We start from the raw sequence: 15287 nt of genomic DNA on the forward strand, positions 1-15287 counted from the left end.
TTTCAAATACTTTGTGATCTTGTCAGAGTGGAGCTAAAGCAGACCTATAGAACAAAGGAAAGCAGGAAGTGATTAAAATAACACACTTGACATTTTTTGCATGTTGCTTAAAGAACTGTAAACAGTAAAGCCTCCAGTCAATGCTGCTCGACCTTTTCGCACCCATGTGCACACAACATTCAGCAATACACAGCGAAGCTGCAGAAGGTTCTATAAACCGGTATATCTCGGGATCCAAGTGCTTTAACCCTTCTACTGCTAACATACAACTTCTTTGAAAAAGATCACAACTTAATACATTTCTAGAAACAGGATTACAGTACTGACTTTAAAAACAGTTTCTAAGGCTCAGACTGAGTCCAAAAAGGCCTCTGATTGGGTTCATTCAAGCTCTTATGTTTGGACTGCATGAATGCAGCATAAGAATGATTGCAGCAAGACATCCACAGATAATTTCTACATTTATTTTTTATACCAAAAAGTTATGTGCAACAAATAAAATTCATACATATTTACATTGTTTTACCTGTTAGCAAAATTGTATCCTAAACCTCCAATAGAGAATCTCTCAACCTATATTGATAAAAGGAACATCTGCCCAGTGACTCCACTTAAATGGATGTTTAATCTGGAGTTTAAAGCACTAGTAATAAATAGTTGATGGAACATACTATACAGAACAAACACCTAATATTTAGGCCATGCTTAATACAGTTTCATGGTAACAATACTTCATCTTTTCTGGACCAGTTGTCTAAATCATGTTTAAACATTGGCAGAACCAAAGCTACTAGATCTCTCTAACTTTAGCTCGTATAAATTCAGAGCTGCAAGTGCTGCCTGAAGCACCTCGCCGATCTTTTTGAACAATCAGGAGACTCTGTACAGCAGAAGACAAATACATACTACAGTATGCAGAAATCTCCTAATTAGAGAGATCTGTTCTCACCTTGGATTTCAAAGATGGTAGGGAATGTTTCATTGGCCTTAGAGTTGCAAACACTTTACAGTAAGAAACTTTCAGGAACATTCATTTTCTAAATGAGACTTGAGTGCTTCGTTGGCCTTAAGAGTAGTAAGTACCTTACAGTAACAGGATTTCAGGAATGTTTACTTCCTAAACAAGTTTTGGGATTTCATTCTTTTGCCTCTCCAACCAGCCCCTGCCTGCAGAACCTCTGAGAACAAGGGAGGAGGGAAAGCGTCCCAAATTCAGAACCACTGTTTGTATCTTTTTCTGACTTTTTTTCTTCCCCCAAGTTCTCATGAGTGTTGAAACCACAACTAGAATCTGTGTAATGATACTGCCCCCCTCGTCCCTCTTCCAACCAGGTATTACTTACTAGCAGTTAGCCATACTCTTATATCCGCAAGATTTCCCAGGAAGCTTACCGGACGTTACATTTCGTTTCGTAAAGGTCAAATTAGCATCAAACATATATTTGCCATGACACTTGTTTTATCTGGGGTCAGCGGGGGGCAGTTGCATGAAGCACTTGTCCGATTTCTGTCACATTCCTAATTGTAACCTGAGCCATTTTACTGGAAGAAATATGCTGTTTCTATCATTGGCAGCAATGAGGAAAGAGTCAAAGAACTGGAAGCAAAAAGGTCCAAATTTCTACTGCTAACATTATTTTGCCCTTTATTCACGCCAACTGCATTTCTAAAGCACAAAAGAGAAAGTAGAAGAATTAGGGCCACTTCTAGCAAATCACTTCCAGTAAAAAGTAACTGTAAGAAAAGCACACAAGACAAAAAAGTTCACGATTAAGGATCAGATTTGCAAGATCGTGCACAAAGTATAGCTGCAAATTCTTCCAGAGACCAAACTAATTTTGCATTTGATCCCTATGTGCACACAAACGAGGACTGCAGACACGRATGCTGAAAATCTGGCCCTAAACAATTTTACTCAACAAACTGAATTAACAGACTATGCCCACACAGACGAGCACAAGACACAGTGAAGTTAGTCAACACCTATGCTTTCAGTTGATGGGGCTTTTTTTTTTTTTCCCTTTTTGGTGTGCATTAAACCAGAAACTGGACCAAGTAATCATCGATTATACTTGTCTCCATTGCTGCTTGTTCTGAGGTATTAGCACTGCGACTAACCATTTCAGGCAGCACGTGTTCACCTCTTCCGTGGATGAAAAGATGCCTTAGTGTAGATCATAGGAATGCATCAAAACAAATCTATACAACACATTAAACAGCGGTATTGCCTCAAGGCTTGTAAGAGGACAGAGTAAAGCCTTGAGGCACCAGTTTAACATCATCCACTCCCCTCACAAAGTTCAAGGCATTTAAAAGACAGAACTAAACATCAAGACAAGCTTTAACTATACTCTGGTCAATACAAAATGAATTGTCTAAAACTTAGACAAGAGGGACAAGTAATTTAGTGTTACATGCAACAGATGTTACTCATACCACAGAACTTTATACATAAAGCAGTTTCCACCTACATCCTGGATACAAACCAGAAAATTACCTCAGTAGTAATTTAAATACTATTTTGTGAATTCAGTCTAAAAATCCTACCTTCTCTACTGAACACTGCATGTTTCACAGTCAAGTTTATCCTCAGCAACTTAGTGTTTATAATCCACTTAGCAATACAACATAAGTGTCTCTTAGACATTCATGTTTAAGAAAAAACTAAACTAGTTAAACTAACTCTTTAAATAAATGGGTATGCAGTTGGAACTCTTCATATTTAGAGGCTGAAAAGGGCAAAAAGCAGCACAGCACCATTTACAGAAAGTAGCCGAACCTATTTGTTTTGGTGTCACAGAGTCTGAAACACAAGTATTTTACTTTTCTGGATCATGTCATCAACCTTCTGTCACACTGATTTAAGTTAACTGAAACAATATTGCTACCACTTCTCAGTCTAAAAACTAAAATAGATATCTGAATACCTTCCTATGCCCAGCAATTTTGTTGGGTTTTTTTTTTTCCTCTTTTTGTTTGTTCATTTTTCAAGCAAGGACACTTCTGCCTGCCAAGTTCAACACAAAGTATTTGGTTTAAGATTTCAAGACAGAAGGCACTTTTAACATTCAGCCTTAGAATACTGAGTGCAGAAACAACATTTACGATTTTGTTCAGGTGCTTAAATATGTAGTTTAATTTTTTTTTAATTAGTTATTAGAAAGAGCAATGATAGCACTATCACATTTCATTTTCAGGAGCACATTTACTTATCGCACTAAACAGATTGCCCTTCCAAGGGACCTTGTGTGCATCTGTCCTAAAGTTCATTTCCCAATATAGCACAAACCAAAGATCCTGACCAAGATCAATTAAGTATCTGCTTATTCAGTGCACTGCTTGGTTATTCCACTCAGTCACTGGTTTCCACTGCAAATTGCAATCCTATACTGCAGCATTCATATAACATCAAACATTAGTAACACTGGCTGTCTGACAGCAGTTTAATATGAAAACAGCTCTGCATGGAAATTAAGCCATTTCAAAGAGATCTCTCTTTGACACACCAACCCCCAATCTGTATATAATATCCCGATGGTAGCTTTCTATTGACCACATTTAGCTATTTTCATTCTGTACAGAAGTTAATGAAATTGTGGTTTAATGGGTATACTTCAGGTTTCAGCTTTAATTCCATTTTCATTAGTGGAAAGAAAAAAAAAAAAAATGGAACGAAACCCAACCATCATTTTTGTGAAAGCACTAGCAGCGAGTGCAGCAGCAGCGTTTTCTCTATAGAAGTCACTCCTTCCATCGGCTTAGTCGCCTCTTAGCTGAACACTCTGAAATCTCCTAGGCTAACAACAAAACTGATTGTACAGTGAGTTCTCCAGGGCTGAAACCAGTATTTCTAATTTTATTTACAGTATAAGTCCTAGTCAAATCTAAGTCCATCAGCTTAAAAAAATGTAATACACATACTGTAAACATGGCAACATTAAATATGGTAATGCTATTCTAGAATATTTAATGTCATGATCACATCTTGTTATACCTGAAATTGAATTTATATACAGGATATTTTGTAGCAAGTGTTACCCACTTCACAAGTGGAGGGGGAGGAGGGAGAGTCTAGTTTTGCTGTGGCTAAAACTCCTTTAAAGTAAAGTTAAAGCTTGTCTTTGATTGTATTAGAGCTTTCTTTCATAACCACATTTAAATTGAATATTAGCACAAAAAACTATCTAGGGCCCCTTCCAATTTATAATTAAAAATTCAGTTATGATTCTCAGGGAAAGTGTCTGATATGAAGAATAAAAAATTACTGCAAAATAAACTTAATGGAAGTTGGGTCTTCAGACTGTCAGTCAAAAGTTCAAACAGGCGTTATTCCTGTTTGGGTTGGAGTTGCCGTTTCCAGGCCTCGTTCAAATAAACTAGTCGTTTGTAGTTGATGATAAAGAGAATGAAGTTCAGCAAATATGTGATGACGCAGACAATGCAAAATTCCTTCAGCACGAAGTACAGAATATATGCCAAGTACAAAGACCCTACTACAGACACTATGGAGGATGTCATGAGGATTAGAGCTGCTACTGCACTTGCTGTCATACCTGCAACAAGAGAGAGAAAGTTACTCCCACTGCTCTCACTCCCCCATTTCACACACAGTAAAAAGCCTACGAACTTGAATTCAAACCCAAGGCTACTCGGCAAGTTTGTATGACATCCAAGTCTGTTCCAAATACCATGACTTCAAGATGACTGACAAATCGCTATTTGGAGGGGAGCTTCTAGGTTCTCTACAACAGTCCTTGGGTAAGAGGTACGTGTAATATTTACCATCTTCCATATTCCTGAATTATGGGAAAATTATAGGTTGGTCAAGTTATGCCTATGAATATTAATAGCTTTATAGCAGACTGCAGAGTTCAAGAGAAAAATTTGCCTACATTTTATTAACACACTACATTTCATGCATTCGTTTGCCTACTACCCATATTACTCCCACAAAACTTCTAAATTTCATTTTTGGTTCCCCTCTTTTCTATCCTGTAATCTAATGTTATATATATTTAAGCAGAAGTATCTTGGTGTTTACGTTATTAATAGCATAGCAGGAGCAAATGAGATTGCTCTTGTTATCAGCTGGGTTTTTAAGCCCTTTGCAGAGATGAACCATTCGACTGGTGCTAAAAAGATGATAAAAAAAATCACCTCCATTTTTTTCTGGTCTCTAGTAGATTCTGCAGTGTGTAACACTTTCATCACCACAGACCTGTTACATGTTTTAGGCTGTAAACTGAATTAATACTTACCAAGTAACATTTGTAGTATATAAAACACGAGTCCAAAAACACTGTTTGGCTGATTTATTGCACTGTCCTTTCCAAAGATGGAACCCAAGAGACCAAATCCTCGACCCCATCTGTAAAACAGGGAAACTAATTAACTTGTATTTGGGCACCTATTGCTTTACATCAGTATTTTCAATTCATCATTTCAACAGCTTGCAACGGAGGTACACTAGATAAAACTTTATCCCCTGCATCACTGATGAAAGTTATTTGACACACTGGCAACTACCAATTTCACACTATTGCAAGACACTTTTCCCCAAATACCAGATCTGCTTCCTCAGCTTGTAGTTCAAAGCTCTTTTGTCAAATAAATACTTTTTTCCTCTGATGATAGCTTTCGCAGTTCTCTCCACTGCATTAAGAGCCTGACACATACTCACTAAATATACAGCTATGGGAAAATGGTAAAAAACTTGGTAACTATTTGTTACCACCTCTCTTGCAGGCATATACCCACTTGCACCAGAGCAAGCACACCAGAACTCATATGAGAAAGTTGCCACAGTAAGTACGATTTCATACTATCTCATAAGCCCTTGAGCAACATTTTCAAAACATATTCAAGATAATCATTTCTATTCTAGCTTAGTAACTGGCTGCAATTAACTACTATGCCCAAGCCCTGTGCTCTTCTCCTCAAGAAAGAGGACTGAGAATTATGCACCAACTCCCAGAAAATGTATTTACTGTGTAAAAAGTAAAAAGCATACTTTCCATTAGCTTGGTCTCAAATTTTGTAAGTGATGGAAGTGAAACTTATGTGTAAACATAAAGCTTCAATGCAGYGTACACATCACATTTACTATGAGAGCTCAAGAGACTGACACTTGCTTTACCATGGCTATCCTGCCCCACGTCCCGGCACTGTGCAAGGGTTAAAGACGTAACGTTAACTTCTACCTGGAAGAGCAGTGTAATACACTCTCTCTCATCACAGGGATCCTAGGGCAAATTTGGGGTTAATGCAAATCATGAGGGACACAGCTGGTGACACACTGTCCTTGTAGCGTAAGGCAGCTTACAGCCCCTGCAAGCTTATAGGATAGTTTGTGGATGAATCAGCATTATAAAGCAGCGCTGCAAGCTCAGAAGAATCCTTCTCAGCTAGGACCAGACTTTCCACCCACAGACAGTTATCTGGATTTTAAGTTAGAACTTTTTATTTTAAAACCTCGCTTTGATGAAATGGTTACGACATGTTTGATAACTGTCATGTTGCCCAACCACCAAATGCAGTATCAAAGATCTAGATAAATACATTAAAGGTACCACTGTTTTGCACTTAATAGGTGATTTCAAGTTTGCTATATTACATTCAGCTGGCTATCTACAAGTGCAATTAAAATGTTCTAGTTTCCACGTAAGAATTCTTTGTAGGGTAATGTTAAACTCTGTTTAAACACACACTCAGGCTTTCCTTACTAAGAGACTGGATAGCACAATTCAAAGTGCAACTGAAGACTGTGGATCCACATCAGCCAAGGTCAATCTAACTGCAGGATGCTGAAGTCCTACCCTCTCTCTGCCCTGGCTGAATGCTTTCACTCTGATCGCGTGTTGAACCATTTCATCCAAATGAGTCAGCAAAATACTAACAATAAAAATGAGTTATTTTCTGCCAGCTGAGCAGGCTGAAACAGCTGAGCGTAGGGTCTGAATATGCACTCTTGCACCGTCTCAGAGGATCAGCCCGCAACAGCTGGGAGCGGGACTGTCCTAGGGAGCTCTGGAACAACAGTCCAAACCTTACATCATTTTAAGATAGGCATTTACCCCGCACTCTTAAATTTACAGTCTGGCACAATCTGATCGAAGGTCAACTCTGGTCCATTTTGAATTGCCTGAGACTCTTCACTGATCTGAATCCTGAAGGGCACTTTCAGAAAATATGGTTTTGCAAGGACAGGAAACTAACAGTTTTTCTTCAGGGAAAGCATCTCTAACCTTTAGAGGTCTTATTCTGTCATGTCTGAGAACAAACACAAGTTTAAAACACCAGAAACTTTGGACCACAGAATCTTATCTCATTGTTATCCTGAACGTCAATAAAACACCGCTAATGGAAAGATAAGGAGTTCGAGCCCTTTACGACATTCAGTGCCCTCAAGTGATGCGTTCATAGCTGCAAGAAGCCAATGTGGTGAAACCATTTCCCCACTGCAATAGTTCATTAAGTATCTTGTTGGCCTTGTAGCAGATTTAAGGGCATCAGGTATTAATTTTCAGTCCCTGGAGAACAGCACTAATCCTGCATTTTATTCCACACACTCAAATATAGCAGAGAAGCCTGTCATTCAAGACAAAGCATTTTTCAGCTTTAGAGGGTTTCACATGCAAGGAAGTTTTCTACATCAAACTGAAATGCAGAGTTCAGACTTTGTACATCTCTATCTAATTTCTCTATGAAAGAGACTACTTCATCCCCTAAGTCTATCAAGAAGGTCCCCCCAAAAAAACACTAAAATGAACAAGCAACCAAGTACTTTTGCAAGCAATTGGGGTAGGGAAAAGGACTTTGAACATCATAAAAATCTTCCTGCTCATACTTTACTTATAATAACTTTCAAAGTCTAAAAACATATGGCAAACAAACAGCAAAAAGTAATATTGCAGTCCTAAGATTAGGATAAACTCCCCAAGGAATAAAAGGTCAGTACAAGCCTTATGAAGTACAAGGACTATAAACTGCTCAGAAGTTCCTCAGGGAACTTGTCTTCTTCATAAAGAATATATTTTATAAGAACAGACTATTGTTAACTCACATTAGTGGTTTTTGGATATAAAGTATTAAGTCAAATAAACTACACTAATTAAAAGAACTGATTGCACAATAAGCTAAAAACAAACCAAACCCAACTTTTCCTGCTACTGACTTGTGATGCCCCATATGTGAAGCAGCCAAGCGTTCTGTTGTGAAAATACTGAAATCATTCTGCATGATTCAGAGCAGTATTAAAAAAAAAAAAACAAAACACAAACATGTGGCAAGTCTACTTTTGCCACACCCAAATTTCACTCCTGTAAAGGAAAGGCTACCTGAACCAGCTTCAGGGAAGTTTTAAAAGAAACCTCCAAGACATCTTACTGTACATTTCAACTAATTTAAATTCCCCCTCCCCTCTGTTCAAGATGACATAGCCCGTTTCATTTCTCTTGTTTACAGTTACAACCTCTAACGTTCTTTAAAAAAAAAAAGTTATGCCCGCAAAAAGATCTTCAAATTTTGTGAACACTGATTCAATTGCAAAGAAAGCCAAGACAAAGTGGTTAGAACTGTTCATACAGTTTCCTAACATCTGCAACTCTGAATAATATTATGACTTTTATTCACAACGTCCATCCCTTTTATCAAAAATAAGCCTTGAAAATTAGCATCTACCCTCTGAACAGTACCCTTTTGGTTTGTGGTATTTAACAAGGATTAGAAACGCTACGTTTTTAGGAACTTAAAACAGTATTTGCACACACCTGACATTTCTTAACAGAGGAAGACATGAAAAAAATGATGTCACTTGATTCCCAAATTATACATCTTCAACAAAAACATCAGATACTGTTAATCATTACCTCTTTTGCCCAATCATGAACATCCTTAATGTTCCAGAACAACATACTATGGGGGCAGACTTGCACACTAGACATTTTACTGTAATTTCACATAGAGACAGTACCACTGGCACAAAGGCAATGAAGAGAACGTCACGCAGTAACTAATAAGTATCTTGGTCACTTTACAAAGGACAAATAAACAACCTCCAAGCTTTACAGGTTAAAAGCTGCAAGAGTTATCAGTGTTAACTAAATAAAAAGGGAATTCCAAGACTGCTGAATACAGTAAGTCAAAAAAAAAAAAAATATATATATATATACACACACACACATATATTTGGCCAGGAGTAAGATTATTAACTCATCCACTTTCTGTAGGAAATACTACACTGCTATTTCCAGCCAAGAGCTCCAGTTCTTACAGTTACCAGCAGGAGACACTTTGGAGAGCTTCTACATAGTTCATTCTCCAAGATGGTCTCCCTGATTTCAATCATCAATAAAGAACTAGCTTAAGAAACTTGGGCAGTGGGGTTTCAGCTGGATCAACATATTTAGTAGCTTACCTTGAGGCTTTCCTCCATGAATGTACCTAGACACTGTCTGAACATATACTTTTGACCTCCACAATATCCTGTGTTGATGTTGCCTCAGTCGCACTCGGCAACCCTTAGTTCTCATATCAGGAAAGAAACCAATGATTGCACGTTCATCTTAAAATTAGAATAACCATACTGGATCAGGTCAAGTCCTGCTAGCTTCAGTACCATGTCCCTGACATAAGCAAGCAGCAAATGCTTAGAACAAGGCAAGTGTATGACACTTCTCCAGCTCACATTCTTGTCTCCTTAGTGTCTAGTCGAAAATTTTATCAAATCCTTTAGGAGATCAGATATCAAATGGCATGTGCGGGAATGCTGTGCATTTGTGCTGTGGCAGATTTTCCACCACATTTCTCTCTTCTGTAATTTATAGGTTAGCTGTAATGAAAACACCAAACTATAATCAACAAACCAATGATATTTTCAGAGAACCATCTGTAATAAACCCAAATTCTGTTTTCTGAATAGTAGTACCGTTTTAAAGCCCATCATTTCAGGATTGTTTTTCATGCCATAAGCATTATTTTGCTATCAACAGCAAGTAACCCCACAGAAACAATACATACTGTTTCCTAAAAGAAGCCTATACTTGACAAGTGATATGTAGACATTTCCCTGAATGTCATCTGACTTCTGAGATAACTTACAGTATAGGATGAACGTTCTAATGCAGTGAGTAAAGCTGGCCTATGCTCATACATCGCCTTCAGTGAAAAGCTGATATAAAGGTCAAAGGACCCAGAGCATGTTAATACTTAGTAATGTTAAGAACTTTGGTGGCAGCTTCTGCACAGCTTCACTAGAGGATTTTGGATTAAGCCTAGTTCATAGTTACAAGGGCACTTAGGCCACTCTACCAGTTTTAATAAGTTAAGAGCCTTCAATTTGAAGCCACCAGGAGAAAGAAAAAAAAAAAAAAAAGCGATTAAAAATCCTATTTGTGAGCTTGCCAAGAGTGCTCAAAGAATTTTGATAGATTTAAAAATGGAAGTAAATGTATTAGCAGTATTTGCCGTTAACAACTAAGGTTTTCTTCTACATATCCTTCAGTCTCAAGCAGACAGTGGTTAACTACTTTATAGCAGACTTTAGGGAAGCACTGGTTATTCAAACTACAAGTCGACAGCAAAGTATTCCTTCTACTTAATCTCTTTTATTAAGCTTTCATAAACTCAGTCCAATGTGAATTACAATTGACAGGCACTTTGTTAAATTTACACAGCATCATGCAAAATAATTCTCAGCACTACTACAAACTTCAGTCAAGTCAGAAATAATATATCTATGAAAAGAAAGAATAGATGGGTTATAGTTCAGATCACTGTAAAGTTAAAAAAAAGTCTTATGTAGACATGGGATTTGTGTATCTTATGAAAGATGCAGCCTCAGCCAACATGTATTAGATCAGTCTGAAGTATTAAGCCATCAATTTTCCCTTAAAGGAAAAAAAGAAAAAAAAAAGAGAGAAAAAAAAAAATCACTTGAATGATTAGCTTCTGCTGCTTTGGAAACCACTTGTTTTAGAATGAGGCTGGTTTTCTGTAAGCGTTCCTATAACACCCTCCTTCCCCAGCACAAAATACCTCCAGATCCTCTCCCAGTTCACATCCTCCAGCCTCTTTGCACCCTCCCTCTCTTCCTCCATCAAGTCCATTATCTGTCAGTTCTGTCCGAGTCCTACTTACATGTGCGCTGACTGTCTGGCTGACAGACCAAAYGGGACTGATAACCTAAGCTCACACTGTATTTCCTCCCCCTCAGCAGGAATATTACTTTGAGTCCCTCTCCCCTCCCCTTTGGCACTGACTGTGTTTCCAGAGAATTTTAGAAAATTCTGTTCCTTGTTAAGTTTTGCCATAAAACTTAAAAATTATTAGAGATAAGCAATGGATACACAACACAGGCAATTTTTTTTCTAGAAACCAGGCTAAATAACATGACCTATTCTAGCCTCAAGTTGCTTGAACTTTTTTGGCTCAGCATCCTTAGCTGTAAAACTTGTGCGGTGTTCAGCTAGCTATAGTTATGCCAATTCACTGAAATTCATCATTGTATTCAATCTGCAGCACTCTGAAGCAGAGCACTTGGCACACAAGACAGACTGTGTCTACGCTCATCTCCTCCTGTACAATTAATATAATAAACTAGAGATCCTAAACACTTTCCTCAGAGAGCAAAAAAGATGAACTTTTCTACAGAATAACTGCAAAAGCATCCTTATAATTGCTATCTAGCAACATGCAGACCTCAAAAATGCACAACCACCAATTTTAAACCACAAGACAAATTTCAGCTCAGTCTCAAAAGGTCGCGTTTCCATTAAAAACTACTTTGACAGTTTAAGAACCCCAAATATGATTCGTGCTGAATGATCACCAGGTGTTTCACATACCACTCTTCAGCTGCTTAATCAAAGTTCTATCTTTTTCTGTGCAGAAACAAAGATGCCTGACAAAAACAGTAACTTGTCTCGGGTTAAAGAAATTGATGACCAGCGAGAAGCAAAGACTTGTAAAGTAAGTAAAATTAAAGAAAGCACGCGAGGCTTATTTGCCCATGCTCATTCACAAGAGGCAGCTACACAAGCTTTTCGCACTTTCTGTATAACACTACCTTCACCATTTTTCACCTTACTTCAGTCACTAACAATTGCAGTTATCAACCTCAAATATATTTGCACGCTTGCTATCAGATACAATAGAAAAAAAATGCTAGGACATCAGGAACTTACCATTAAAATGAAAGATAACTGCTATATAATGTTCTTAACCTGGAATCAAGCAAACTTGACAGACATCAAGTTTACAGGAACTGCCCCACAACAGAACTGAATGGGAACCTGCAATATAAACATCAGGTTAGGTATGAGGTCAGAGAAGTTTTGCTCCACGTCCCATTTGTTTAGAAAATGGGGTTGTTCTTGTCAACTTGATCTTTGCTATGGTCTGCACTCTGAAGTTGCACCAGAACAATAGTGTGAACAAGGTGTGCTTCACTGAAAAAAACCAACACTGGCAAAAGTTTTAACTTCACTATATCATAGTATAACTGCCTCCCCCTTCTGCAGAGAAATAAGCTATGCACCCATATATTCACACAACATTGGACTGAAATAGTATGTCACACAACTGAGCAACTCAAACATAACATCTACACAAGTCTAAACTCACTGTTTAATTTATGAAGGTGTGCAGAGCAATGCAATACTACGGTTGTCACAGGCCACCCTCGGCAAATTCAGTACAACAGCTGAGTATCTGCACAAACCTGTCCACAACGCAAGCAAAATTTTACAGATACACATTTTCAAGAAGTACCAGCTTATTATGGTGGCACATCCATTAAAAAACAGATATGCTTATTACACTTTTTCAGAATAGGCATTTTAGAGTGACTCAAGTAAAAGATGACAGGCAATCCAAGACCTTCCAGATTATCACAAAACTCAGCAGAGGGGATCCCTAAAACATACTGTCCACCAAATTATATCCAAATGAACACTGATTATTAAAACCCTATTGTTACTCTGGAACTTGTTCAGTAAGCCAGCTAGAGATGTTAACCTAGATCAATATTGACTAATTTCAAACGTCCCCACTTACGCAGTTGGCTGAAAGCTGCAAATATTGCTAAAGATATACAGTGACATCTGCCCTTTGATCATTATGGTAGCTTATGATAGCTACCATAAGTCTGTCTTAAAGTTGTTATGACATTAACACATGCTGGGCCACACGCTTTCCTTCAGTAAGAGCTATCCAATAACCTGCTCTGCAGGAACGTTAGATTAATCGAGACAGAAAGCAGGAACATATCAGAAGACCTGAAAGCCACCTGTGGCATGCAAAAGAACAAAACAGAAAGCTCAGGACCTCTGCATTACAATTTAAATTTCACTTTTTATTTCAAGCCATTCCACCATCAATATTACTTAAAACTTGTTTATTACTTTAATTCCCTCTGTGAAACTATTATAACAGCCAAAGCAAAAAGATCTTATGGTAACTGCTATTAGACAGTTTCATTATAAATAAAGCTATTCTTGCCACTTAATTATTCCTAAGTAGAAGACAGCAATTCACTTAAAACAACTACAGCAATTGCCAAATAAAAATATTAGGTATTTCCCTATGTCTTGCTTTCTTCTTGAGAAGTGATAGTGATCATTATATTGTCCTTAGTTGTTTTTCTTTTTAAAAAAATCACTTTCCGAACTTTCGCCAGGATAACAGCTTGAAACATGCTGAACATTAATATTTTGAACAATAAGAGGTACTACGAAGGCAGTTTTCCAGTATAATCTTCTGGATGAGTCAGTCTCTGATATAAGATTTTCCGTGCTCCTCCCTCTATCTGCACAGTGGTAATCTTTACAACATTTCTGCTCTCATCGTTGTGCCAATACTAGATTTGGCTTAAGGGCAAGGCTTGGGAACTCAAACAATTTATTAGTGAAAAAACCCTCCCCAAAGACCAGAACTTAGTTCCAAAATAACTCAGCTCAGAGAGCAATACACTAATTTAATCTATACATTTAGGATTAATCCCAACACCACGATGTGCTTTTTGAAGTATAATCCACTGTTGGAGTCAACACTCCAAACGCGAAGGCACGAAAGGTTATTACATTGCAAATTCCATCAGCAAATTCAGCCTAAATAAAAGGTCACACAACAGAATGAATGCTCTAGAAGCTGGTAAAAGCCAAAAAGTACAAGTTTGTCATGTTTAACTCTGTAGAGGCTGGCTATACACAGCTAATCAAATAATTAATTTGAACCGTCAGTGTAATAGTTTAATCAGAAAAGAAGTATCTGAAAGTTAAGTTTGCATTATATGCAAAAATGCTGGAACAACCTTTTTTTTTTTAATTCTACTGTCCCCGGGGAATTTAAATTATAGTTAAAAGTTCCTTTTAGAAATCAAGTTTCAAAGAAGTTTTGGACACATACTGGTAGTGACAAGGACTATTAAGTGGGGGAGAGGGGAGGGAGAATGAGTGAAGGATAGGAAGCTGTGGCACCACAGAAAAAAGATGAATTCCTTTCAAAGTTAAATAGCTTGCCCTGTTGTCTTAGTTTTAAAGGAATATTCCTTTTTCGTCCATCTCCCGTGCAGCACTGAAAGCACATTCTTCTCCAAATATGGTTTGACTGAACAGAACTTGCACACTCCTTTTCCAGACTCCTTTTACGCACCTGCTTCAACTATCATGAGCTATCTTGACATTTGCAATACTTCAATCTTTAGACAGGATTCTCCTAGCAACTGCTAGCTAGATTTTAGTTGACGTTATCCTTAAGTCTTCATATTATGATATAGAATTCCCATAGAATAGTATTTACAGGCTTTACCATGGCATACTCAATATTTCAACTGAAGCAATACTAATGAATACTGTAATTACCAAGCATTATTGCATAAATAGAAATACCTAAAGACATAATTGGAACTACTTTGCTTTTTCAAAGCTCTTGGTAAACATGTATTAAAACTATTACTTGAAATTCCTTGTCTCAAGAAGAGAATTTACAATAATAATAAGGTAATGAAGGCCCAGCTCTGTATAAGAACACATACTGATTTCCAGTCCAGAGGTTACTTAGGTGCTTAAAGACCGAAGATCAAATCCCCATTTTATTTATTTATTTTTAATTAAAAACACCTCTACAGCTGTGGTAAAAGTTAGATTACTAACAATGCTTACATGGTTTATCTCAGCAACCTATGCATCATTTTAAGGTATAAGCTTAAGTTACCAGACAACCATTTAAATCTTCTCTTTCAATTGAAACTTCTCATTTTAAAACAATTCTTTAAAAGAGACAAGAACAAG

General features: G+C 37.5%; 1 protein-coding gene across 1 annotated transcript; it reads right to left on the reverse strand.

Annotated features, from left to right (window-relative positions):
* Positions 1-448: 448 nt before the first annotated feature.
* Positions 449-14665, reverse strand: VKORC1L1 (vitamin K epoxide reductase complex subunit 1 like 1). The gene is made up of 4 exons (XM_026092190.1): positions 14650-14665; positions 12183-12215; positions 5259-5384; positions 449-4553 (listed from the first exon to the last, which is right to left on the reverse strand). The coding sequence occupies exons 1-4, from the start codon at positions 14663-14665 to the stop codon at positions 4327-4329; spliced, it is 402 nt and encodes a 133-aa protein (XP_025947975.1). The 3' UTR covers positions 449-4326.
* Between the last annotated feature and the right edge of the window lie 622 nt (positions 14666-15287).

This window comes from Apteryx rowi, unplaced genomic scaffold (assembly GCF_003343035.1).
Source record: "Apteryx rowi isolate R43461 unplaced genomic scaffold, aptRow1 scaffold_944, whole genome shotgun sequence".
NCBI classification, from domain to species: Eukaryota; Metazoa; Chordata; class Aves; order Apterygiformes; family Apterygidae; genus Apteryx; species Apteryx rowi.